At 45.3% G+C, this 26,182-nt stretch overlaps 2 protein-coding genes across 5 annotated transcripts; both read right to left on the bottom strand.

Moving 5' to 3' along the window:
* Positions 1-247: 247 nt before the first annotated feature.
* Positions 248-8,549, bottom strand: LOC116360575 (microsomal glutathione S-transferase 1-like). Its single transcript, XM_031815419.1, has 4 exons — positions 8,254-8,549; positions 7,441-7,587; positions 1,295-1,389; positions 248-1,043 (listed from the first exon to the last, which is right to left on the bottom strand). Exons 2-4 carry the CDS (start codon positions 7,564-7,566, stop codon positions 797-799), a joined length of 468 nt encoding a protein of 155 aa, XP_031671279.1. The 5' UTR covers positions 7,567-7,587; positions 8,254-8,549; the 3' UTR covers positions 248-796.
* On the bottom strand, positions 8,532-26,182 carry LOC109885469 (microsomal glutathione S-transferase 1-like). 4 transcript variants are annotated; one of them, XM_031815416.1, is made up of 4 exons: positions 25,252-26,182; positions 15,635-15,781; positions 15,177-15,271; positions 8,532-9,922 (listed from the first exon to the last, which is right to left on the bottom strand). In XM_031815416.1, the coding sequence occupies exons 1-4, from the start codon at positions 25,318-25,320 to the stop codon at positions 9,679-9,681; spliced, it is 555 nt and encodes a 184-aa protein (XP_031671276.1). In that variant the 5' UTR covers positions 25,321-26,182; the 3' UTR covers positions 8,532-9,678. The 4 variants fall into 4 exon arrangements, with proteins under 4 accessions (XP_031671276.1, XP_020332903.2, XP_031671277.1 ...); XM_020477314.2 differs by lacking the exon at positions 25,252-26,182 and adding an exon at positions 21,418-21,546; XM_031815417.1 differs by lacking the exon at positions 15,177-15,271 and having other exon boundaries at positions 8,965-9,922.

Genomic DNA, 26,182 nt, shown 5'->3' with positions numbered 1-26,182 from the left:
CAGAGCCCTATGGGAGCCCTTTAAATCCACTCCTTTTGACCAGAGCCCTATGGGAGCCCTATAAATCAACTCCTTTTGACCAGAGCCCCATGGGAGCCCTATAAATCCACTACTTTTGACCAGAGCCCTATGGGAGCCCAGGTTGTTGGGTAAATTCTCAACTCAAGATCAGTTGATTCATAAAATGAATAGAATGATCCAACTAAAGGTATTGTAAAAATCCACACATAGACATTAATGAACCAAATTAAACTCTTGAAATTCAAATTTTATTTTCTGAACTGACTGGCCTCAACATCCTGTTGCTGCCAATAGAGAATGAGACTCAACAGAGGCTGTTAGAGGGAACAGCATTACTCATCAAGTTTAGATGAGTGGCCTCCAATTTCTAGTGGAAACTGTTGTACTATCAGTAACATTCTGATATGTACTGCAGTAACATTCTGATATGTACTGCAGTAACATTCTGAAATGTACTGCAGTAACATTCTGAAATGTACTGCAGTAACATTCTGATATGTACTGCAGTAACATCATGTTATAATCCTATCAGACACAGAAGGGACATTCTGATATGTACTGCAGTAACATCCTGATATGTACTGTCAGTAACATTCTGATATGTACTGCAGTAACAGCATGTTATAATCCTATCAGACACAGAAGGAACAACTTTGATAAACGTAAATGTATCCTCAAGCACATTCAATGGAGACCCTCAAAGACAAGGCCCTTGTAGTGGTGTGTGTGTGTGTGTGTGTGTGTGTGTGTGTGTGTGTGTGTGTCCCTCAAGCCTCTACAGATAAAGCGCAGTCATCAGAACCCTAGAGGCCATAGAGCTGGTGGTGACCAGTCCGATGAGGAAGGTCACAGCTCTACTGGGCTGGGGCAGGGGGAGGATGTAGGCCACCGTGTGGAAGAGCCTGGAACCAACAAACACCCGGAAGTGGAGCAGAGCAGTGGAGAGGTCGGGCCCCGTCAGGGTATACAGCAGACCAATCACTACGAACGGAATTATGTTCTCCAGGTCGTTCTGGTGGCATCTGGGGAATGAGAGAGAGAGAGTTCAGATTATCTGGGGAATGAGAGAGAGAGAGTTCAGATCATCTGGGGAATGAGAGAGAGAGAGAGACAGAGTTCAGATCAGTATATCAAAATATTTGGAAAACTAAAACGTCTAAATGAATTCCATTAAAAGTAGGATTTCTACCATCTCTTTCCAGTCATGGTTACAGCAGCTGTACGTCAGCGTGAACCAGAGAGATATGCTTGAATTATATTTCTAAGGGGATACCTTCGTACTCTCTCCACATCAGGATCCACCCTGACCAGCTTCTTCTTGTCCCCTGTCGAGGAGGCCAGACTGGTGTCCTCCTGGTTAGCAAATGCCTGGAGGGAGGTGGAAGCAAGGAGGGAGGATGTTTTCTCTTGTTCAATTTCCACCTCGGCTCTGTTAAGCCAGGGAGGGTCAAGGTTCATTCATTATGTATCCTGTATTTAACTAGTCCAAGTCAGTTGAGAACAAATTCGTATTTACAATGACGGTCTACCCCGGGCCAAACCCGGACGATGCTGGGGCCAATTGAGCGCCACCCTATGGGACTCCCAATCATGGCCGGTTGTGATACAGCCTGGATTTATTATTTTTTATTTCACCTTTTATTGAACTAGGCAAGTAATTTAAGAACAAATTCATATTTACAATGAGGGTCATGTAACGGTTGGAAGAAGGTGGAAGAAGGTGGAAGAAGTTGGAAGAAGGTGGAAGAAGGTTGGAAGAAGGTGGAAGAAGGTTGGAAGAAGGTGGAAGAAGTTGGAAGAAGGTGGAAGAAGGTTGGAAGAAGGTGGAAGAAGGTGGAAGAAGTTGGAAGAAGTTGGAAGAAGGTGGAAGAAGGTTGGAAGAAGGTGGAAGAAGGTTGAAGAGGACCAAGGTGCAGCGTGGCGGCACGTGTTCATGGTAGATTGAATAAAGAAACGGAACACTAGAACAACAAAAAACAACAAAGTCGGAAACAAAACGAAACAGTTCTGTCTGGTGCAGACACACAAAGACAGAAAACAACCACCCACAACTAACAGGGGGGAAACAGGCTGCCTAAGTATGGTTCTCAATCAGAGACAACAACTACCCACAACTAACAGTGGGAAAACAGGCTGCCTAAGTATGGTTCTCAATCAGAGACAACAACTACCCACAACTAACAGGGGGGAAACAGGCTGCCTAAGTATGGTTCTCAATCAGAGACAACAACTACCCACAACTAACAGGGGGGAAACAGGCTGCCTAAGTATGGTTCTCAATCAGAGACAACAACTACCCACAACTAACAGGGGGGAAACAGGCTGCCTAAGTATGGTTCTCAATCAGAGACAACAACTACCCACAACTAACAGGGGGAAACAGGCTGCCTAAGTATGGTTCTCAATCAGAGACAACAACTACCCACAACTAACAGGGGGAAAACAGGCTGCCTAAGTATGGTTCTCAATCAGAGACAACAACTACCCACAACTAACAGGGGGAAAACAGGCTGCCTAAGTATGGTTCTCAATCAGAGACAACGACTACCCACAACTAACAGGGGGGAAACAGGCTGCCTAAGTATGGTTCTCAATCAGAGACAACAACTACCCACAACTAACAGGGGGAAAACAGGCTGCCTAAGTATGGTTCTCAATCAGAGACAACGACTACCCACAACTAACAGGGGGAAAACAGGCTGCCTAAGTATGGTTCTCAATCAGAGACAACAACTACCCACAACTAACAGGGGGAAAACAGGCTGCCTAAGTATGATTCTCAATCAGAAACAACGATAGACAGCTGCCTCTGATTGGGAACCATACCAGGCCAAACACATAGAAAAACAAAACAGACTACAAAACATAGAATGCCCACCCCAACTCACGCCCTGACCACCCCAACTCACGCCCTGACCACCCCAACTCACGCCCTGACCACCCCAACTCACGCCCTGACCACCCCAACTCACGCCCTGACCACCCCAACTCACGCCCTGACCACCTCAACTCACGCCCTGACCACCCCAACTCACGCCCTGACCACCCCAACTCACGCCCTGACCAAACTATAACAGAGACATAAAAATGGAAGTAAGGTCAGGACGTGACAGGTCAAACCCGGACGGCGCTGGGGCCGATTGTACGCCGCCCCAAATGGGGCTCCTGATCAGGGCCGGATGTGATGGGGCCTGATGTGATGGGGCCTGATGTGATGCGGCCGGATGTGATGGGGCCGGATGTGATGCGGCCTGATGTGATGGGGCCTGATGTGATGGGGCCTGATGTGATGCGGCCTGATGTGATGCTGCCTGATGTGATGGGGCCTGATGTGATGGGGCCTGATGTGATGCTGCCTGATGTGATGCTGCCTGATGTGATGGGGCCTGATGTGATGCAGCCTGATATGATGCAGCCTGATGTGATGCGGCCTGATGTGATGGGGCCTGATGTGATGCAGCCTGATGTGATGCAGCCTGATATGATGCGGCCTGATGTGATGCGGCCTGATGTGATGCGGCCTGATGTGATGCGGCCTGATGTGATGCGGCCTGATGTGATGCGGCCTGATGTGATGCGGCCTGATGTGATGCGGCCTGATGTGATGCGGCCTGATGTGATGCAGCCGGATGTGGTGATGCAGCCTGATGTGATGCAGCCTTATGTGATGCAGCCTGATGTGATGCAGCCTGACGTGATGCAGCCGGATGTGATGCAGCCTGATGTGATGCAGCCTGATGTGATGCGGCCTGATGTGATGCGGCCTGATGTGATGCGGCCTGATGTGATGCGGCCTGATGTGATGCGGCCTGATGTGATGCGGCCTGATGTGATGCGGCCTGATGTGATGCAGCCTGATTTGATGCAGCCTGATGTGATGCAGCCTGATGTGATGCTGCCTTATGTGATGCAGCCTGATGTGATGCAGCCTGATGCGATGCAGCCTGATGCGATGCGGCCTGATGCGATGCAGCCTGATGCGATGCAGCCTGATGCGATGCAGCCTGATATGATGCAGACTGATATGATGCAGCCTGATGTGATGCAGCCGGATGTGATGCAGCCTGATGTGATGCAGCCTGATGCAATACAGCCTGATGCGATGCAGCCTGATGTGATGCAGCCTGATGTGATGCAGCCTGATGTGATGCGGCCTGATGTGATGCGGCCTGATGTGATGCGGCCTGATGTGATGCGGCCTGATGTGATGCGGCCTGATGTGATGCGGCCTGATGTGATGCAGCCTGATGTGATGCGGCCTGATGTGATGCGGCCTGATGTGATGCGGCCTGATGTGATGCGGCCTGATGTGATGCGGCCTGATGTGATGCGGCCTGATGTGATGCGGCCTGATATGATGCGGCCTGATATGATGCGGCCTGATGTGATGCGGCCTGATGTGATGCGGCCTGATGTGATGCGGCCTGATGTGATGCGGCCTGATGTGATGCGGCCTGATGTGATGCGGCCTGATGTGATGCGGCCTGATGTGATGCAGCCGGATGTGGTGATGCAGCCTGATGTGATGCAGCCTTATGTGATGCAGCCTGATGTGATGCAGCCTGACGTGATGCAGCCGGATGCGATGCAGCCTGATGCAATACAGCCTGATGCGATGCAGCCTGATGCGATGCAGCCTGATGTGATGCGGCCTGATGTGATGCGGCCTGATGTGATGCGGCCTGATGTGATGCGGCCTGATGTGATGCGGCCTGATGTGATGCGGCCTGATGTGATGCGGCCTGATGTGATGCGGCCTGATGTGATGCGGCCTGATGTGATGCGGCCTGATGTGATGCGGCCTGATGTGATGCGGCCTGATGTGATGCGGCCTGATGTGATGCGGCCTGATGTGATGCGGCCTGATGTGATGCAGCCTGATGTGATGCGGCCGGATGTGATGCAGCCGGATGTGATGCAGCCTGATGTGATGCAGCCTGATGTGATGCAGCCTGATGTGATGCAGCCTGATGTGATGCATCCTGATGTGATGCGGCCGGGATTCAACACACTTCTTACCTCTGTTCTATTCCATTCATGAAATCGCATTTAAATTCACTTGGAATTATGTTTAAATTTTTTAATTATAACCATTTTCGAAGTGTTTGGTTAGTAGCCCTTTCCTGCAGTCATTGACCTAAATCACCCTCTTCAGACTCATGGGTGGAATGTTATTCATATTTTTCATAATTTCATAATTCATGAAGATTTTTTAAACAGACAAAAATCATCTGTTTATTTACATTTCAGTCTTCTGTCATGTACCTTAAGTGTAATATTGGGAAACAGACTCAAAATGCAATACATGTCCACTATATATCTGATATGGTACAGGTGTCTTCTATTCTACCCTGTCTTTCTAAAGGTCTTTGAAAGCCAAGTTAACAAAACAGATTACCGACCATTTCGAATCCCACCGTACCTTCTCTGCTATGCAATCTGGTTTCAGAGCTGGTCACGGGTGCACCTCAGCCACGCTCAAGGTCCTAAATGACATCATAACCTCCAGCGATAAGAGACATTACTGTGCAGCCGTATTCATCGACCTGGCCAAGGCTTTCGACTCTGTCAATCACCACGTTCTTATTGGCAGACTCGACAGCCTTGGTTTCTCAAATGATTGCCTCGCCTGGTTTACCAACTACTTCTCTGATAGAGTTCAGTGTGTCAAATCGGAGGGCCTGTTGTCCGGACCTCTGGCAGTCTCTATGGGTGTGCCAAAGGGTTCAATTCTCGGGCCGACTCTCTTCTCTGTATACATCAATTATGTTGCTTTTGCTGCTGGTGATTCTCTGATACACCTCTACGCAGACGACACCATTCTGTATACTTCTGGCCCTTCTTTGGACACTGTGTTAACTAACCTCCAGACGAGCTTCAATGCCATACAACTCTCCTTCCGTGGTCTCCAACTGCTCTTAAATGCAAGTAAAACTAAATGCATGCTCTTCAACCGATCGCTGCCTGCACCTGCCCGCCCGTCCAACATCACTACTCTGGACGGCTCTGACTTAGAATATGTGGACAACTACAAATACCTAGGTGTCTGGTTAGACTGTAAACTCTCCTTCCAGACTCACATTAGGCATCTCCAATCCAAAATTAAATCTAGAATCGGCTTCCTATATCGCAACAAAGCATCCTTCACTCATCCTGCCAAACATACCCCCATAAAACTGACCCCCCTACCGATCCTCGACTTCAGCGATGTCATTTACAAAATAGCCTCCAAAACCCTACTCAATAAATTGGATGCAGTCTATCACAGTGCCATCCGTTTTGTCACCAAAGCCCCATATACTACCCACCACTGCGACCTGTATGCTCTCATTGGTTGGCCCTCGCTTCATACTCGTCGCCAAACCCACTGGCTACAGGTTATCTACAAGTCTCTGCTAGGTAAATCCACGACTTATCTCAGCTCACTGGTCACCATAGCAGCAACCACTCGTAGCACGCGCTGCAGCAGGTATATCTCTCTGGTCACCCCCAAAGCCCTTTGGTCATCTTTCCTTCCAGTTCTCTGCTGCCAATGACTGGAACGAACTGCAAAAATCTCTGAAGCTGGAGACTCATATCTCCCTCACTAGCTTTAAGCACCAGCTGTCAGAACAGCTCACAGATCACTGCACCTGTACATAGCCCATCTTTAAACAGCCCATCCAACTACCTCATCCCCATAGGGAATAGGTGGCCATTTATCTACCTACCTCATCCCCATAGGGAATAGGTGGCCATTTATCTACCTACCTCATCCCCATAGGGAATAGGTGGCCATTTATCTACCTACCTCATCCCCATAGGGAATAGGTGGCCATTTATCTACCTACCTCATCCTCATACTGTATTTATTTATTTATCTTGCTCCTTTGCACCCCAGTATCTCTACTTGCACATTCATCTTCTGCACATCTACCATTCCAGTGTTTAATTGCTATATTGTAATTACTTCTCCACCATGGCCTATTTATTGCCTTAACTCCCTTACCTCACCTCATTTGCACTCACTGTATATAGACTTTTTGTTTTCTTTTGTTCTACTGTATTATTGACTGTATGTTTTGTTTATTCCATGTGTAACTCTGTGTTGTTGTATGTGTCGAACTGTTATGCTTTATGTTGGCCAGGTCGCAGTTGTAAATGAGAACTTGTTCTCAACTAGCCTACCTGGTTAAATAAAGGTGTTCTCAACTAGCCTACCTGGTTAAATAAAGGTGTTCTCAACTAGTCTACCTGGTTAAATAAAGGTGATATAAACATACATGTAAAACCATGTGTGTGAGGCAGTATACTTTAGTTACAAAGTAAATATGTTTAAGACGACCAATAATCTCTCTGTGTGACCCTGACTTAGCCCACTGCAGTCAAATGAAGGGAAAACAAGTTTAAGGTTGTCTTCCAAACTCTAGGTTTGTGTACCTTTCTCGTGATGCGGAAGTATCCAGTCATAGGAGACATCAGCATCATCTTGAGGACGACGATAGTGGCGTAGGTAGAGAAGGCCAGGAACACCTCGCTGTCTATCATATGAGTTAGCTCTGCCATGGCTGTTCGGTTCGAGTCCAGCTAGAAAACAGAGCAGAACAACATAAACTTAGCGATCACACGGTTTAGGTTTGATTGAACTTCAAGTGGATTTTTTTACATTTCAACTTTTTTTTTAAATGTTTCATTACATGTTTTAAAATATATACGTAATTGATCATTGATCTAATGGTAATAACACATTAATAAACCTAATGCATGTAGATATTTGATTTACAACTCTTATTTGTGTTATTTTTAATGGGGTGCTATTGAATAATCTTGGGAGAGGAGTGTTCAATGGCAAACTCCAACACTTTGTTTCTAGTCGTTGTAATGTATGTGACGTGTTTACTGTTTCTAGGGTAGTTTACACACAGATACAATTTACCCCCAAAAGAAAGGTTGTACTTTCCTCGTGCATACTATGATGAATTAAATGCATGCGTTGTATTGTGACACAATGTCTCCCATACACACGTTATAACCTGTGCAGCGCTGGGTACGTGCAGCCACAGCGTTTGCGCATTTACATAGTCTACACACATTACGCAAAATAGCCTCCTTTTAAAAAAAAAAAAATCAAATAACGATACAAATGTAACTATTGTACGGGGTTACATTTTAATTGATCTACACACACGCTACAATAATATCCGCTGACGGCGTTCGCATAGTATATTTTGAGCAGAGCGAATAGTTTCATACCTTTTCAAGAAACTTGGTCTTTGGTTTTGACTCGGAGCCAGGGAAAAGTACCAGCCTGTTAGACTGCGCCGATGTGGGCGGTTTGTTCAGGCAGTTTCAGAAGAAAAGAAAAAAGGGGGGCGAATATTTGGACTTCCGCCAGGTCTGCGGATCTACCAATAAATGCGTCCACTTCCTCCGATGGCTTTTTTGATGCTACCATTTCATTGTCCGATGAACACATTTTCATCTACAACATCTATGTATATTCGTTCTACAAACAAACACCACGAGACATGTCATTCTAGAGATCGTCCGTTTATTCCCAGGTGGAAAGCATTAAAAAAAAGGGCCAATCCCTGATTGGCTTAGAAAATGGAACGAACAAAGCAAACCAATCAGTAGCATTACAGATATGTGGCCTAGTAAACATATCAGATGATATGTAGATTTAAAAACATACACAGAATTTTAAAAGATACAGAATTAGATCAAGTATAAGGTCATATTCATTAGCCAATTAGCAAAATATCTCTGGTACTTGTAGCCTACTTCATAGGCCCAATTTCAATTCAACTCAAACAATAATCCCCCCCCCCGCCCATTTTTAATTAAACTCTAATTCCCAAAACCCGAATTTAATCATTTATAAACATTAGATTATCACATCAGATGCAAAAAATGTCTAAGATATAAAATAGGTGTTTGCAGTCAGTCAGACAACCAGACAGACCGGGTCATGTGTGTATGTTTTATTCATTTTAATGCATTGCTCGGTATGACTGCACTATTGGACCTAGAAACACTATCATTTTACAGCACATGCGATAACATCTGCAAATCTGTGTACGCGACCAATAAACTGGTGATTTGATGTGGGTAAAAATAGGCAGATTATACATGCGGTATCGGATACTGAACTACACTTGATTTTAGTTTAGGGCTCCATTGAATCCGTATCGCCTAAGGTCAGCGCTCTAGCGCACTTGAAATGTGAAATGTAGTTTCCGAATGTATGCAGAGTTTACCTTGAATGGAGTTTCCGCGAGAACGTTGCCGTTCAATGTCTACCGCGCTCTAGCATTGACCTTCCGTGAAATAGATTGAATCGAGCCCTACTGTTTAGTTTAATTATTTTTTTGCTGATATTAATCCTTTTTTTTTTTGCACAGATCAAATTCAGTGCTGAGTTAAAAACAAAACGTGCAGAGAATATATAGTTAGTCTGCCTGATACAACAGAACAAATAGAATAGTCCCAGAAGTGCAAACTCCAAGTACAATCAAGCACTGTCAAATGTATTTAACATTATGTAGCCTATTTGACCCAGGTCTAATAAATGTGTGGGTGTCTCCTCAGAGGTAGAGTGTCCCGAGGACTATTTTAGGCCATCTGAAAACTTTGAATCAATCAATCTGATTAATTATTAATTGATTGATCGCCTCTTCAGAGATGCATTGAGCTTAGCACTCTGTATGCCATGGAGAAGGTAGCGCCCATGCCAACCATCCAAGCTAGACCTCTGCTGGGTTGGGGCAGGGGGAGGACGTAGGCCACCGTGTGGAAGAGCCTGGAACCAACAAACACCCGGAAGTGGAGCAGAGCAGTGGAGAGGTCGGGCCCCGTCAGGGTATACAGCAGACCAATCACTACGAACGGGATGATGTTCTCCAGGTCGTTCTGGTGGCATCTGGGGAATGAGAGAGAGAGAGATCAGATCATTTGATCATCACCCTGCCGCCCCTCCACTCTAACCACTAGGCTACCCTGCCGCCCCTCCACTCTAACCACTAGGCTACCCTGCCGCCTCTCCACTCTAACCACCAGGCTACCCTGCCGCCCCTCCACTCTAACCACTAGGCTACCCTGCCGCCCCTCCACTCTAACCACTAGGCTACCCTGCCGCCCCATGTTCTAACCACTAGGCTACCCTGCCGCCCCTCCACTCTAACCACTAGGCTACCCTGCCGCCCCTCCACTCTAACCACTAGGCTACCCTGCCGCCCCTCCATTCTAACCACTAGGCTACCCTGCCGCCTCTACACTCTAACCACTAGGCTACCCTGCTGCCCCTCCAATCTAACCACTAGGCTACCCTGCCGCCCCTCCACTCTAACCACTAGGCTACCCTGCCGCCCCATGTTCTAACCATTAAAGACTCCATAGATCTAACTGAATCTTGAACAAACCTTTTTAATCTGAAACAGAATATGGAAGACATATTGACCTTGGCATCCCGTAATCCGAACCGTCAATTTATACATTTAAAAAATAAATCCCAGACTCTATTTAACACCCGATAACACACGTTTTATGATGAAATAGGCCCCAACTCCCACATGTTCACTGTGTCCCCTTAAACCAGGTGGACCAGTTCCTTCATATGATGTGGGAGGACCCTTGATGAAATAGGCCCCAACTCCCACATGTTCACTGTGTCCCCTTAAACCAGGTGGACCAGTTCCTTCATATGATGTGGGAGGACCCTTGATGAAATAGGCCCCAACTCCCAAATGTTCACTGTGTCCCCTTAAACCAGATGGACCAGTTCCTTCATATGATGTGGGAGGACCCTTGATGAAATAGGCCCCAACTCCCACATGTTCACTGTGTCCCCTTAAACCAGGTGGACCAGTTCCTTCATATGATGTGGGAGGACCCTTGATGAAATAGGCCCCAACTCCCACATGTTCACTGTGTCCCCTTAAACCAGGTGGACCAGGTGGACCAGTTCCTTCATATGATGTGGGAGGACCATTGATGAAATAGGCCCCAACTCCCACATGTTCACTGTGTCCCCTTAAACCAGGTGGACCAGTTCCTTCATATGATGTGGGAGGACCCTTGATGAAATAGGCCCCAACTCCCACATGTTCACTGTGTCCCCTTAAACCAGGTGGACCAGTTCCTTCATATGATGTGGGAGGACCCTTGATGAAATAGGCCCCAACTCCCACATGTTCACTGTGTCCCCTTAAACCAGGTGGACCAGTTCCTTCATATGATGTGGGAGGACCCTTGATGAAATAGGCCCCAACTCTCACATGTTCACTGTGTCCCCTTAAACCAGGTGGACCAGTTCCTTCATATGATGTGGGAGGACCCTTGATGAAATAGGCCCCAACTCCCACATGTTCACTGTGTCCCCTTAAACCAGGTGGACCAGTTCCTTCATATGATGTGGGAGGACCCTTGATGAAATAGGCCCCAACTCCCACATGTTCACTGTGTCCCCTTAAACCAGGTGGACCAGTTCCTTCATATGATGTGGGAGGACCCTTGATGAAATAGGCCCCAACTCCCACATGTTCACTGTGTCCCCTTAAACCAGGTGGACCAGTTCCTTCATATGATGTGGGAGGACCCTTGCAGTTAATCACTTCCAGGGAAAAGTTACAAAATAAATTTAGAAGAGCATGAATTTAAATATTGATGCTTATTTATAAAAACCCTCTTAGGCCTCACTCCCCCCCCGATTTGAGATACTGGACAGATTAATCTCTTCATCTCTTCATTCAAAGACTCAATCATGGACACTTTTACTGACAGTTGTGGCTGCTTTGCGTGATGTATTGTTGTCTCTAACCTTCTTGCCCTTTGTGCTGTTGTCTGTGCCCAATAATGTTTGTACCATGTTGTGCTGCTACCATGTTGTTGTCATGTTGTGATGCTTCCATGTTGTTGTCATGTTATGCTGCTACCATGTTGTATTGCTACCATGCTGTGTTGTCATGTGTTGCTACCATGCTGTGTTGTTATGTGTTGCTACCATGCTGTGTTGTTATGTGTTGCTACCATGCTGTGTTGTCATGTGTTGCTACCATGCTGTGTTGTCATGTGTTGCTACCATGCTGTGTTGTCATGTGTTGCTACCATGCTGTGTTGTCATGTGTTGCTGCCATGCTGTGTTGTTGTCTTAGGTCTCTCTTTATGTAGTGTTGTCTCTCTTGTCGTGACGTGTGGTTTGTCCTATATTTATATATATATTTTTTTTTTTAAATCCCAGCCCCCATCCCCGCAGGAGGCCTTTTGGTAGGCCGTCATTGTAAATAATAATTTGTTAGTTTAGTTTAGGGGGCCTCTATAAGTCTAGGGGGGCTCTATAAGTCTAGGGGGGCCTCTATAAGTCTAGGGGGGCTCTATAAGTCTAGGGGGGGCTCTATAAGTCTAGTGGAGCCTCTATAAGTCTAGGGGGGGCTCTATAAGTCTAGTGGGGCCTCTATAAGTCTAGTGGGGGGCACTATAAGTCTAGTGGGGTCTCTATAAGTCTAGGGAGGGGCTCTATAAGTCTAGTGGGGCCTCTATAAGTCTAGTGGGGCCTCTATATGTCTAGGGGGGGCTCTATAAGTCTAGGGGGGGCTCTATAAGTCTAGTGGGGCCTCTATAAGTCTAGGGGGGGGCTCTATAAGTCTAGTGGGGCCTCTATAAGTCTAGTGGGGCCTCTATAAGTCTAGTGGGGCCTCTATAAGTCTAGTGGGGCCTCTATAAGTCTAGGGGGGGGCTCTATAAGTCTAGTGGGGCCTCTATAAGTCTAGGGGGGGGCTCTATAAGTCTAGTGGGGCCTCTATAAGTCTAGGGGGGGCTCTATAAGTCTAGTGGGGCCTCTATAAGTCTAGGGGGGGCTCTATAAGTCTAGTGGGGCCTCTATAAGTCTAGGGGGGGCTCTATAAGTCTAGTGGGGCCTCTATAAGTCTAGTGGGGCCTCTATAAGTCTAGTGGGGCCTCTATAAGTCTAGTGGGGCCTCTATAAGTCTAGTGGGGCCTCTATAAGTCTAGGGGGGGGCTCTATAAGTCTAGTGGGGCCTCTATAAGTCTAGGGGGGGCTCTATAAGTCTAGTGGGGCCTCTATAAGTCTAGGGGGGGGCTCTATAAGTCTAGTGGGGCCTCTATAAGTCTAGGGGGGGCTCTATAAGTCTAGTGGGGCCTCTATAAGTCTAGTGGGGCCTCTATATGTCTAGGGGGGGGCTCTATAAGTCTAGTGGGGCCTCTATAAGTCTAGTGGGGCCTCTATAAGTCTAGTGGGGCCTCTATAAGTCTAGGGGGCCTCTATAAGTCTAGGGGGGGCTCTATAAGTCTAGGGGGGACCTCTATAAGTCTAGTGGGGCCTCTATAAGTCTAGGGGGCATCTATAAGTCTAGGGGGCCTCTATAAGTCTAGGGGGGGCTCTATAAGTCTAGGGGGGGCTCTATAAGTCTAGGGGGGGCTCTATAAGTCTAGGGGGGGCTCTATAAGTCTAGGGGGGGGCTCTATAAGTCTAGGGGGGGGCTCTATAAGTCTAGTGGGGCCTCTATAAGTCTAGGGGGGGGCTCTATAAGTCTAGTGGGGCCTCTATAAGTCTAGGGGGGGCTCTATAAGTCTAGTGGGGCCTCTATAAGTCTAGGGGGGGGCTCTATAAGTCTAGTGGGGCCTCTATAAGTCTAGTGGGGCCTCTATAATTCTAGTGGGGCCTCTATAAGTCTAAGGGGGGGCTCTATAAGTCTAAGGGGGGGCTCTATAAGTCTAGTGGGGCCTCTATAAGTCTAGGGGGGGGCTCTATAAGTCTAGTGGGGCCTCTATAAGTCTAGGGGGGGGCTCTATAAATCTAGGGGGGCCTCTATAAGTCTAGGGGGGGCTCTATAAATCTAGGGGGGGCTCTATAAGTCTAGTGGGGCCTCTATAAGTCTAGGGGGGGGCTCTATAAATCTAGGGGGGCCTCTATAAGTCTAGGGGGGGCTCTATAAATCTAGGGGGGGCTCTATAAGTCTAGGGGGGGGCTCTATAAGTCTAGGGTGGCCTCTATAAGTCTAGGGGGGGGCTCTATAAGAAGAGGATGCTGAGAGTTGACCCGGATGTGGAACGTGTGAGAAGATAGGACCACCCTTATAGAGGCCCCCTAGACTTATAGAGCCCCCCTAGACTTATAGAGGCCCCCTAGACTTATAGAGCCCCCCCTAGACTTATAGAGCCCCCCCCTAGACTTATAGAGCCCCCCCCCTCGACAATATAGAGCCCCCTAGACTTATAGAGGCCCCCTAGACTTATAGAGCCCCCCCTAGACTTATAGAGCCCCCCCTCTCGACAATATAGAGCCCCCTAGACTTATAGAGGCCCCCCTAGACTGATAGAGGCCCCCCTAGACTTATAGAGGCCCCCTAGACTGATAGCGCCCCCCTAGAATTATAGAGGCCCCCTAGATTGTTGCTGCCATGGGGGGGGCTCTATAAGTCTAGTGGGGCCTCTATAAGTCTAGGGGGGGCTCTATAAGTCTAGGGGGGGCTCTATAAGTCTAGGGGGCCTCTATAAGTCTAGGGGGACCTCTATAATTCTAGGGGGGCGCTATCAGTCTAGGGGGCCTCTATAAGTCTAGGGGGGGGCTCTATAAGTCTAGGGGGCCTCTATAAGTCTAGGGGGGGGCTCTATAAGTCTAGTGGGGCCTCTATAAGTCTAGGGGGGGCTCTATAAGTCTAGGGGGGGCTCTATAAGTCTAGGGGGCCTCTATAAGTCTAGGGGGACCTCTATAATTCTAGGGGGGCGCTATCAGTCTAGGGGGCCTCTATAAGTCTAGGGGGGCCTCTATCAGTCTAGGGGGGCCTCTATAAGTCTAGGGGGCTCTATATTGTCGAGAGGGGGGGCTCTATAAGTCTAGGGGGGCTCTATAAGTCTAGGGGGGGCTCTATAAGTCTAGGGGGCCTCTATAAGTCTAGGGGGACCTCTATAATTCTAGGGGGGCGCTATCAGTCTAGGGGGCCTCTATAAGTCTAGGGGGGCCTCTATCAGTCTAGGGGGGCCTCTATAAGTCTAGGGGGCTCTATATTGTCGAGAGGGGGGGCTCTATAAGTCTAGGGGGGCTCTATAAGTCTAGGGGGGGCTCTATAAGTCTAGGGGGGGCTCTATAAGTCTAGGGGGCCTCTATAAGTCTAGGGGGGCTCTATAAGTCTAGGGGGCCTCTATAAGGGTGGTCCTACCTTCTCACACGTTCCACATCCGGGTCAACTCTCAGCATCCTCTTCTTGTCCTCTGGAGTCTTAGCCATCCCTGTGTCTTCCATGTTGGCAAAACACTGTGGAGGCAGAGACACGTTTACACCATAGAGTTCACTTACAGACTTTATAACACTGTGGAGGCAGAGACAAGTTTACACCATAGAGTTCACTTACAGACTTTATAACACTGTGGAGGCAGAGACAAGTTTACACCATAGAGTTCACTTACAGGCTATGTAACACTGTGGAGGCAGAGACAAGTTTACACCACAGAGTTCACTTACAGACTTTATAACACTGTGGAGGCAGAGACATTTTTACACCATAGAGGTCACTTACAGGCTATGTAACACTGTGGAGGCAGAGACAAGTTTACAACATAGAGTTCACTTACAGACTATGTAACACTGTGGAGGGAGATTACCACCACATTCCCATACCTTTCTCGTGAATCGGAAGTATGCAGTCATAGGAGACATCAGCATCATCTTGAGGACGACGATAGTGGCGTAGGTAGAGAAGGCCAGGAACACCTCGCTGTCTATTATATGAGTTAGCTCTGCCATGGCTGTTCGGTTCGAGTCTCGCTGGAAAACAGAGCAGAACAACATAAACTTAAACTCTAGGTTTGTGTACCTTTCTCGTGAAGCGGAAGTATCCAGTCATAGGAGACATCAGCATCATCTTGAGGACGATGACAGTGGCGTAGGTAGAGAAGGCCAGGAACACCTCGCTGTCTATCAACGATGGCGTTTCCTTCATCTTGGTGTCACTCTGCTACGACCAACGAGAGACACTGTAAACAGCTTTGGGACTTTTTGCTCTTCATAAAGATGGCCTGAACGGTGCGTACCAATATTTACAGAAGTCATCGTGCATACTGAACATGCATTAAATTCCAATGAAACCACCAACACGCTGGGTCCAGACAGACAACACTGTCTGATTCACAGACTGACACACAGCAATGAATAGGATAGTATCTGTAGTCTGACTGGTGTCTAGACTAGCATCTATAAACACAGCTGTTAGGGGATCTGTAGTCTGGTGTAGAGGCTAGCATCTATAAACACAGCTGCTGTTATGGGATCTGTAGTCTGACTGATGTAGAGGCTAGCATCTATAAACACAGCTGTTAGGGGATCTGTAGTCTGGTGTAGAGGCTAGTATCTATAAACACAGCTGTTAGGGGATCTGTAGGCTGATGTAGAGGCTAGTATCTATAAACACAGCTGCTGTTATGGGATCTGTAGTCTGGTGTAGAGGCTAGTATCTATAAACACAGCTGTTAGGGGATCTGTAGTCTGGTGTAGAGGCTAGCATCTATAAACACAGCTGTTAGGGGATCTGTAGTCTGACTGGTGTAGAGGCTAGTATCTATAAACACAGCTGTTAGGGGATCTGTAGTCTGGTGTAGAGGCTAGTATCTATAAACACAGCTGTTAGGGGATCTGTAGTCTGGTGTAGAGGCTAGCATCTATAAACACAGCTGTTAGGGGATCTGTAGTCTGGTGTAGAGGCTAGCATCTATAAACACAGCTGCTGTTATGTTTCACCATGTAGACCTACTGACTCCAACAGTCCTTAGTTGACTCAAGCTAAACTTTAAACTGGAAAATGTAGCAATCATGTAAATAATGAACCGATTATACTGTTAATTACGATATTTTCTCCTAGAGTTAAGAATAGTAACAACAAATATTGTGGTTAAACTCAAATATAATAATATAATTATTTTTTTTAAATACATTATTTTTCAATTTAAAAAAAATCTAAAACGTATAATCTTTGTAAATTATATCACAAATAGGACTGGTGGAGTTATGTCACACATGCAGCTAACACAGACAAATGGAAATGTCTGCTCTACCCAAAATTACAACCAACTAATTGCAGCATTACCAGCAACAATAGAAGAGGCAAGTAGAAGGGGAAATAAGTAAGGAACTTGTCTGTCGGCATTAAAGACCAAAAATGGTTAAAGAAAATTGCGATAAATACAAATATATACCATTTTCATTTAAGGACCAAAAAACTGACAGCTGTGGCATATAAACGGCATATAGTTGGGAAGAGATTTTAGATTTACCGATTCCAAGGCACATGGTTTATGAATTGACACGCAACACGAAACCGGATACAAAACTTAGAGCTTCTCAATTGAAATGATTATTCAACATTCTTAGAATCAATAGAATGTTATATATATATATGGGGGATACAACACTTAGAACTGTTCAATTGAAATGATTATTCAACATTCTTAGAATCAATAGAATGTTATATATATATATGGGGGTACAACACTTAGAACTGTTCAATTGAAATGATTATTCAACATTCTTAGAATCAATAGAATGTTATATATATATATGGGGGATACAACACTTAGAACTGTTCAATTGAAATGATTATTCAACATTCTTAGAATCAATAGAATGTTATATATATATATGGGGGATACAACACTTAGAACTGTTCAATTGAAATGATTATTCAACATTCTTAGAATCAATAGAATGTTATATATATATATATGGGGATACAACACTTAGAACTGTTCAATTGAAATGATTATTCAACATTCTTAGAATCAATAGATTGTTATATATATATATGGGGGATACAACACTTAGAACTGTTCAATTGAAATGATTATTCAACATTCTTAGAATCAATAGAATGTTATATATATATATGGGGGATACAACACTTAGAACTGTTCAATTGAAATGATTATTCAACATTCTTAGAATCAATAGATTGTTATATATATATATGGGGGATACAACCATCCCAGCTCTGCAGATTCCGCTGTGAGGAGGCAGAGAGTCACATCCTGGCCATAGAGGTTTTTATTCTCTGTTTTGGTTCGGCCAGGGTGTGACTAGGGTGGGCATTCTATGTTCATTTTCTATGTTTTGGATATCTGTGTTGTTTGGCCGGGTGTGGTTCCCAATCAGAGGCAGCTGTCTATCGTTGTCTCTGATTGAGAACCATACTTAGGTAGCCCTTTTCCCACCTGTGTGGTGTGGGTAGTTATTTTTCTGTTTAGTGTGGTTTGCACCTCACAGAGCTGTTTTGGTTGTGCTTTTGTTGCTTAGCGTTCAGCTTTACCGTTTATAAATAACATGAACACGTACCATGCTGCGCTTTGGTCCTCCACCAACGGCCGTTACACAGAGTCATTATATCATTTATTTTGGTGTTGCCCATATGTACCTCGTTGTTTGGTCACAGGTCCAGGAATGGCTGAAGAATTGCAACATTTACCTGGAGCTAACTCTGCAGATAACAATACTGGGTGATCTGAAAAGTTATAGTCAATCAATCAATAATATAATTATTATTTTAGCAAAAAAAAATTATCTTTAATTTACAATCTGGATGGTGTTTAGAGATAGATGGGAGGGGCTGAATGGAGCTGAAGGTTGGGACTGGATGGTGTTAAGAGATAGATGGGAGGGGCTGAATGGAGCTGAAGGTTGGGACTGGATGGTGTTTAGAGATAGATGGGAGGGATTGAATGGAGCTGAAGGATGGGACTGGATGGTGTTCAGAGATAGATGGGAGGGGTTGAATGGAGCTGAAGGTAGGGACTGGATGGTGTTAAGAGATAGATGGGAGGGGTTGAATGGAGCTGAAGGTTGGGACTGGATGGTGTTCAGAGATAGATGGGAGGGGTTGAATGGAGCTGAAGGTAGGGACTGGATGGTGTTAAGAGATAGATGGGAGGGGTTGAATGGAGCGGAAGGTTGGGACTGGATGGTGTTCAGAGATAGATGGGAGGGGTTGAATGGAGCTGAAGGTTGGGACTGGATGGTGTTGAGAGATAGATGGGAGGGGTTGAATGGAGCTGAAGGTTGGAACTGGATGGTGTTCAGAGATAGATGGGAGGGGTTGAATGGAGCTGAAGGATGGGACTGGATGGTGTTCAGAGATAGATGGGAGGGGTTGAATGGAGCTGAAGGTTGGGACTGGATGGTGTTCAGAGATAGATGGGAGGGGTTGAATGGAGCTGAAGGATTGGGACTGGATGGTGTTTAGAGATAGATGGGAGGGGTTGAATGGAGCTGAAGGATGGGACTGGATGGTGTTCAGAGATAGATGGGAGGGGCTGAATAGAGCTGAAGGATGGGACTGGATGGTGTTCAGAGATAGATGGGAGGGGCTGAATAGAGCTGAAGGATTGGGACTGGATGGTGTTCAGAGATAGATGGGAGGGGTTGAATGGAGCTGAAGGATGGGACTGGATGGTGTTCAGAGATAGATGGGAGGGGTTGAATGGAGCTGAAGGATGGGACTGGATGGTGTTTAGAGATAGATGGGAGGGATTGAATGGAGCTGAAGGATGGGACTGGATGGTGTTTAGAGATAGATGGGAGGGATTGAATGGAGCTGAAGGATGGGACTGGATGGTGTTTAGAGATAGATGGGAGGGGTTGAGGGTAGCTGAAGGATGGGACTGGATGGTGTTAGAGAGAGATGGGAGGGGCTGAATGGAGCTGAAGGATGGGACTGGATGGTGTTCAGAGATAGATGGGAGGGTTTGAATGGAGCTGAAGGATGGGACTGGATGGTGTTAGAGAGAGATGGGAGGGGCTGAATGGAGCTGAAGGATGGGACTGGATGGTGTTCAGAGATAGATGGGAGGGGTTGAATGGAGCTGAAGGTAGGGACTGGATGGTGTTAAGAGATAGATGGGAGGGATTGAATGGAGCTGAAGGTAGGGACTGGATGGTGTTCAGAGATAGATGGGAGGGGCTGAATGGAGCTGAAGGATGGGACTGGATGGTGTTCAGAGATAGATGGGAGGGGCTGATTAGAGCTGAAGGATGGGACTGGATGGTGTTTAGAGATAGATGGGAGGGGCTGAATGGAGCTGAAGGATGGGACTGGATGGTGTTCAGAGATAGATGGGAGGGGCTGAATAGAGCTGAAGGATGGGACTGGATGGTGTTCAGAGATAGATGGGAGGGGCTGAATAGAGCTGAAGGATGGGACTGGATGGTGTTCAGAGATAGATGGGAGGGGCTGAATAGAGCTGAAGGATGGGACTGGATGGTGTTCAGAGATAGATGGGAGGGGCTGAATAGAGCTGAAGGATGGGACTGGATGGTGTTCAGAGATAGATGGGAGGGGCTGAATAGAGCTGAAGGATGGGACTGGATGGTGTTCAGAGATAGATGGGAGGGGCTGAATAGAGCTGAAGGATGGGACTGGATGGTGTTCAGAGATAGATGGGAGGGGCTGAATAGAGCTGAAGGATGGGACTGGATGGTGTTCAGAGATAGATGGGAGGGGCTGAATAGAGATGAAGGATGGGACTAATAACAACAAGATAACCAATGTAAAACATACTGTGTCTGTAAAATGTATAAATGTATACAGGTTCAGAACTGTTAAATAGCACAGTTATAAATATACATGGCAAATCGAAATCAAACTGGATGGACATCAGAAATAGAGGAAGGACAGGATTAAAAACAGTCAAAATAGAACTACTTTACAATAGATTGTGCCCGTAAATGTATATAGTAAAAGCCTACGTGTTGTTGTTCGCTAGTTTACTCCAATCAGGGGAGGGGTCGTAGGGTTCGCGGGAAATAAGAAAAGAAAATACATTTTAAAAAGATGTGTGTTTGTATATAATATAATATATATATATATTTACCATATAAATATACCAGGGATTGGAAGTGATGCAGACAATTACATGATCTATTTGCAATATTAAAGCTGATCTACCCTCTAAAATATATATATAAATTTAAAAAAAGAAAAGTAGTCTATTGTTAAATCCATTCAATGCACTATCAATATGCACCGCACCGCTATGCAGGTTTTGCCTGTCAGTGTCAACAGAAACATTGTAATTTAAAATTAAAATAAACAATCTGTTTGAATGATAAACTACTGCAAGTTCCCGTATGTTACTGTGTTCAGTTTCACGGCTCTTATCACTATCATAGCAGCGCAGCAGTTGGTTTTATCGTTCAAATGTAACCGGCACATATGGCGTCAGATAAGAAGCCTAACATGAAGCCAAAGTTCAACAAAATAATGGCGCGAGGAGTTGGGGATTAAACAAAAAACACGTTGTTTTACTGATGTTACGCTAACGTCTGTTACTGGCGCGCAACTCGTCCTGCACCGGCTGTAGATTAAACACACAGAAAAACCCCGTGGATGAACTTTGATGAGTGCGTAAATATATTCCTACCAGTCTGGATTGTAAAATCCTTCTTTCTGCAAATCAGGAGTATATTTCACAGACCAGAGATCGTTTGACACTGCAAAAGAAGGCGTTGTTGAATTCTGGGACACTTGGACCGAGGCCACATGTGGTGTTGCGAAATTGAGGACAGGTTGAACAGACACACATTCCACTACCAACGGTTAACATTGTAATTGTTATTCAGAAATTTGTATGGTATATACCCTTACGAAACAATATTGTAGACAGAGTGCAGTACAACTGCAGTACACTATAGTATAACTGTAGTTAGAGTGCAGTACAACTGCAGTACACTGTAGTACACTGTAGTATAACTGTAGTTAGAGTGCAGTACAACTGCAGTACACTGTAGTATAACTGTAGTTATAGTGCAGTACAACTGTAGTACACTGTAGTATAACTGTAGTTATAGTGCAGTACAACAGTAGTACACTGTAGTATAACTGTAGTTAGAGTGCAGTACAACTGCAGTACACTATAGTATAACTGTAGTTAGAGTGCAGTACAACTGCAGTACACTGTAGTATAACTGTAGTTAGAGTGCAGTACAACTGCAGTACACTGTAGTATAACTGTAGTTAGAGTGCAGTACAACTGCAGTACACTGTAGTATAACTGTAGTTAGAGTGCAGTACAACTGCAGTACACTGTAGTATAACTGTAGTTAGAGTGCAGTACAACTGTAGTACACTGTAGTATAACTGTAGTTATAGTGCAGTACAACTGTAGTACACTGTAGTATAACTGTAGTTAGAGTGCAGTACAACTGCAGTACACTGTAGTATAACTGTAGTTAGAGTGCAGTACACTGTAGTATAACTGTAGTTATAGTGCAGTACAACTGTAGTACACGGTAGTATAACTGTAGTACACGGTAGTATAACTGTAGCACACTGTAGTATAACTGTAGTACACTGTAGTATAACTGTAGTACACGGTAGTATAACTGTAGTACACGGTAGTATAACTGTAGTACACGGTAGTATAACTGTAGTTAGAGTGCAGTACAACTGCAGTACACTATAGTATAACTGTAGTTAGAGTGCAGTACAACTGCAGTACACTGTAGTATAACTGTAGTTAGAGTGCAGTACAACTGTAGTACACTGTAGTATAACTGTAGTTATAGTGCAGTACAACTGTAGTACACTGTAGTATAACTGTAGTTAGAGTGCAGTACAACTGCAGTACACTGTAGTATAACTGTAGTTAGAGTGCAGTACACTGTAGTATAACTGTAGTTATAGTGCAGTACAACTGTAGTACACGGTAGTATAACTGTAGTACACGGTAGTATAACTGTAGCACACTGTAGTATAACTGTAGTACACTGTAGTATAACTGTAGTACACGGTAGTATAACTGTAGTACACGGTAGTATAACTGTAGTACACGGTAGTATAACTGTAGTTAGAGTGCAGTACAACTGCAGTACACTATAGTATAACTGTAGTTAGAGTGCAGTACACTGTAGTATAACTGTAGTTAGAGTGCAGTACAACTGCAGTACACTGTAGTATAACTGTAGTTAGAGTGCAGTACAACTGCAGTACACTGTAGTATAACTGTAGTTAGAGTGCAGTACAACTGCAGTACACTGTAGTATAACTGTAGTTAGAGTGCAGTACAACTGTAGTACACTGTAGTATAACTGTAGTTAGAGTGCAGTACAACTGTAGTACACTGTAGTATAACTGTAGTTAGAGTGCAGTACACTGTAGTATAACTGTAGTTATAGTGCAGTACAACTGTAGTACACGGTAGTATAACTGTAGTACACGGTAGTATAACTGTAGCACACTGTAGTATAACTGTAGTACACTGTAGTATAACTGTAGTACACGGTAGTATAACTGTAGTACACGGTAGTATAACTGTAGTACACGGTAGTATAACTGTAGTTAGAGTGCAGTACCACTGCAGTACACTATAGTATAACTGTAGTTAGAGTGCAGTACAACTGCAGTACACTGTAGTATAACTGTAGTTAGAGTGCAGTACAACTGCAGTACACTGTAGTATAACTGTAGTTAGAGTGCAGTACAACTGCAGTACACTGTAGTATAACTGTAGTTAGAGTGCAGTACAACTGCAGTACACTGTAGTATAACTGTAGTTAGAGTGCAGTACAACTGCAGTACACTGTAGTATAACTGTAGTTAGAGTGCAGTACAACTGCAGTACACTGTAGTATAACTGTAGTTAGAGTGCAGTACAACTGCAGTACACTGTAGTATAACTGTAGTTAGAGTGCAGTACAACTGTAGTACACTGTAGTATAACTGTAGTTAGAGTGCAGTACAACTGTAGTATAACTGTAGTTAGAGTGCAGTACAACTGCAGTACACTGTAGTATAACTGTAGTTATAGTGCAGTACAACTGTAGTACACGGTAGTATAACTGTAGTACACGGTAGTATAACTGTAGCACACTGTAGTATAACTGTAGTACACTGTAGTATAACTGTAGTACACGGTAGTATAACTGTAGTACACGGTAGTATAACTGTAGTACACGGTAGTATAACTGTAGTTAGAGTGCAGTACAACTGCAGTACACTATAGTATAACTGTAGTTAGTGTGCAGTACAACTGCAGTACACTGTAGTATAACTGTAGTTAGAGTGCAGTACAACTGCAGTACACTGTAGTATAACTGTAGTTAGAGTGCAGTACAACTGCAGTACACTGTAGTATAACTGTAGTTAGAGTGCAGTACAACTGCAGTACACTGTAGTATAACTGTAGTTAGAGTGCAGTACAACTGCAGTACACTGTAGTATAACTGTAGTTATAGTGCAGTACAACTGTAGTACACGGTAGTATAACTGTAGTACACGGTAGTATAACTGTAGCACACTGTAGTATAACTGTAGTACACTGTAGTATAACTGTAGTACACGGTAGTATAACTGTAGTACACGGTAGTATAACTGTAGTTAGTTAGAGTGCAGTATAATTGCAATATACTGCAAATACTGCATCCAAAAGAACACGTTTTTGCAGTAATTGTCCAGTATAACTGCAGGTCGGGGGCAGTATAACTGCAGGTCGGGGGCAGTATAACTGCAGGTCGGGGGCAGTATAACTGCAGGTCGGGGGCAGTATAACTGCAGGTCGGGGGCAGTATAACTGCAGGTCTGGGGCAGTATAACTGCAGGTCGGGGGCAGTATAACTGCAGGTCGGGGGCAGTATAACTGCAGGTCGGGGGCGGGGGCAGTATAACTGCAGGTCGGGGGCGGGGGCAGTATAACTGCAGGTCGGGGGCAGTATAACTGCAGGTCGGGGGCAGTATTACTGCAGTTCGGGGGCAGTATAACTGCAGGTCGGGGGCAGTATAACTGCAGGTCGGGGGCAGTATAACTGCAGGTCGGGGGCAGTATAACTGCAGGTCGGGGGCAGTATAACTGCAGGTCGGGGGCATTATAACTGCAGGTCAACTACAGTACAGTTATTCTGTAATTACTGAGTCCAAAGTACCACAGTCGACTGCAGTTTTGATTGTGTGTGTGTCTGCATGGCTCTCTCTCTCTGTGTGTGTGTGTGTGTGTGTGTGTGTGTGTGTGTGTGTGTGTGTGTGTGTGTGTGTGTGTGTGTGTGTGTGTGTGTGTGTGTGTGTGTGTGTTTGTCTGCCTGCATGCCTCTGTCTCTGTGTCTGTGTGTGCGTGTGTGTCTGTGTCTCTGTGTGTGTGTGTGTGTGTGTGTGTGTACCCTATCACCTGCAAGTAGACCAAAGGTGTTATCTATCTTCACTCCCTGACCCCTTATTGAAGACAGACAGGTTCCAAAGAGCACCCAGTCAGTTTACGCTGACTCACCGTGACCGTTTCCATGAAAACACGCCAGAGCAAAGCTGATCTGAGCTGCGCTGGTATGTCTGATCTCATCTCCAAGACCTCTCAATTCCAGTTCTGCTCGGCTAGCTTCGGGTTCAGCGTCCGGGGTTTTGGTCGTGCCGTGATTCCAGAAGCCTAATGAACAGCTATTAATAGCTTGATGATTCATTAAGACGTAAATTATGTAAACTGGATGTGTAACGGATCACGTTTGACAAATAGATGATGAAGACGTATTTAAACCAGATATACGATTTCAAGTTTTCAGGACTTTGAGACGTGGAACGTCGTCAACTACTTTAATTGTTTCAGAGACTACATTTCCTCTGTGTGTGTGTGTGTATGTGTGTGTCTGCATGCCTGTGTTTGTGTGTGTGTCTGTATGCCTGTGTTTGTGTGTGTGTCTGCATGCCTGTGTGTGTGTGTGTGTGATGAAGTAGGGCCACACAGCTGCTCATTATGCTAACAGCTCCAGGGCTGTGTCTCCACCAATCACACTGGATCCTACAGCACCGACTGCACCCTCAAAAAACACAGAAGAAGAAGAGACCTATCAGTGCTCCCTATGTTGAACTGTTGTATATAGGGAGTTGTTTACAGGTGATGAGTTGATGATGCAACCAAACCAGGTGTGTTCTCTTTGATTTGTTGATGCAACCAAACCAGGTGTGTTCTCTGTGATGAGTTGATGATGCAACCAAACCAGGTGTGTTCTCTGTGATTTGTTGATTCAACCAAACCAGGTGTTCTATGTGATGAGTTGATGCAACCAAACCAGGTGTGTTCTCTGTGATTTGTTGATTCAACCAAACCAGATGTGTTCTCTGTGATTAGTTGATGCAACCAAACCAGGTGTGTTCTCTGTGTGCTTTTTTGAGTTCAGAGCTAAAAAAATCTATTAAAATGTCCATGT

This window comes from Oncorhynchus kisutch, unplaced genomic scaffold (assembly GCF_002021735.2).
Source record: "Oncorhynchus kisutch isolate 150728-3 unplaced genomic scaffold, Okis_V2 Okis09a-Okis19a_hom, whole genome shotgun sequence".
NCBI lineage: Eukaryota > Metazoa > Chordata > Actinopteri > Salmoniformes > Salmonidae > Oncorhynchus > Oncorhynchus kisutch.
This window is presented reverse-complemented; position numbering and strand designations above follow the sequence as displayed.

Coding starts and splice junctions, on each gene's coding strand:
- LOC116360575 (XM_031815419.1), bottom strand. CDS start 7,566: ATGGCAGAGCTAACTCATATGATAGACAGCGAGGTGTTCCTGGCCTTC. Junction 1,390..7,440: donor ACTTCCGCATCACGAGAAAG/GTACACAAACCT, acceptor ACCTCCCTCCAG/GCATTTGCTAACCAGGAGGA. Junction 1,044..1,294: donor GATGTGGAGAGAGTACGAAG/GTATCCCCTTAG, acceptor CTCATTCCCCAG/ATGCCACCAGAACGACCTGG.
- LOC109885469 (XM_031815416.1), bottom strand. CDS start 25,320: ATGAGATCAGACATACCAGCGCAGCTCAGATCAGCTTTGCTCTGGCGT. Junction 15,272..15,634: donor ACTTCCGATTCACGAGAAAG/GTATGGGAATGT, acceptor CTGCCTCCACAG/TGTTTTGCCAACATGGAAGA. Junction 9,923..15,176: donor GATGTGGAACGTGTGAGAAG/GTAGGACCACCC, acceptor CTCATTCCCCAG/ATGCCACCAGAACGACCTGG.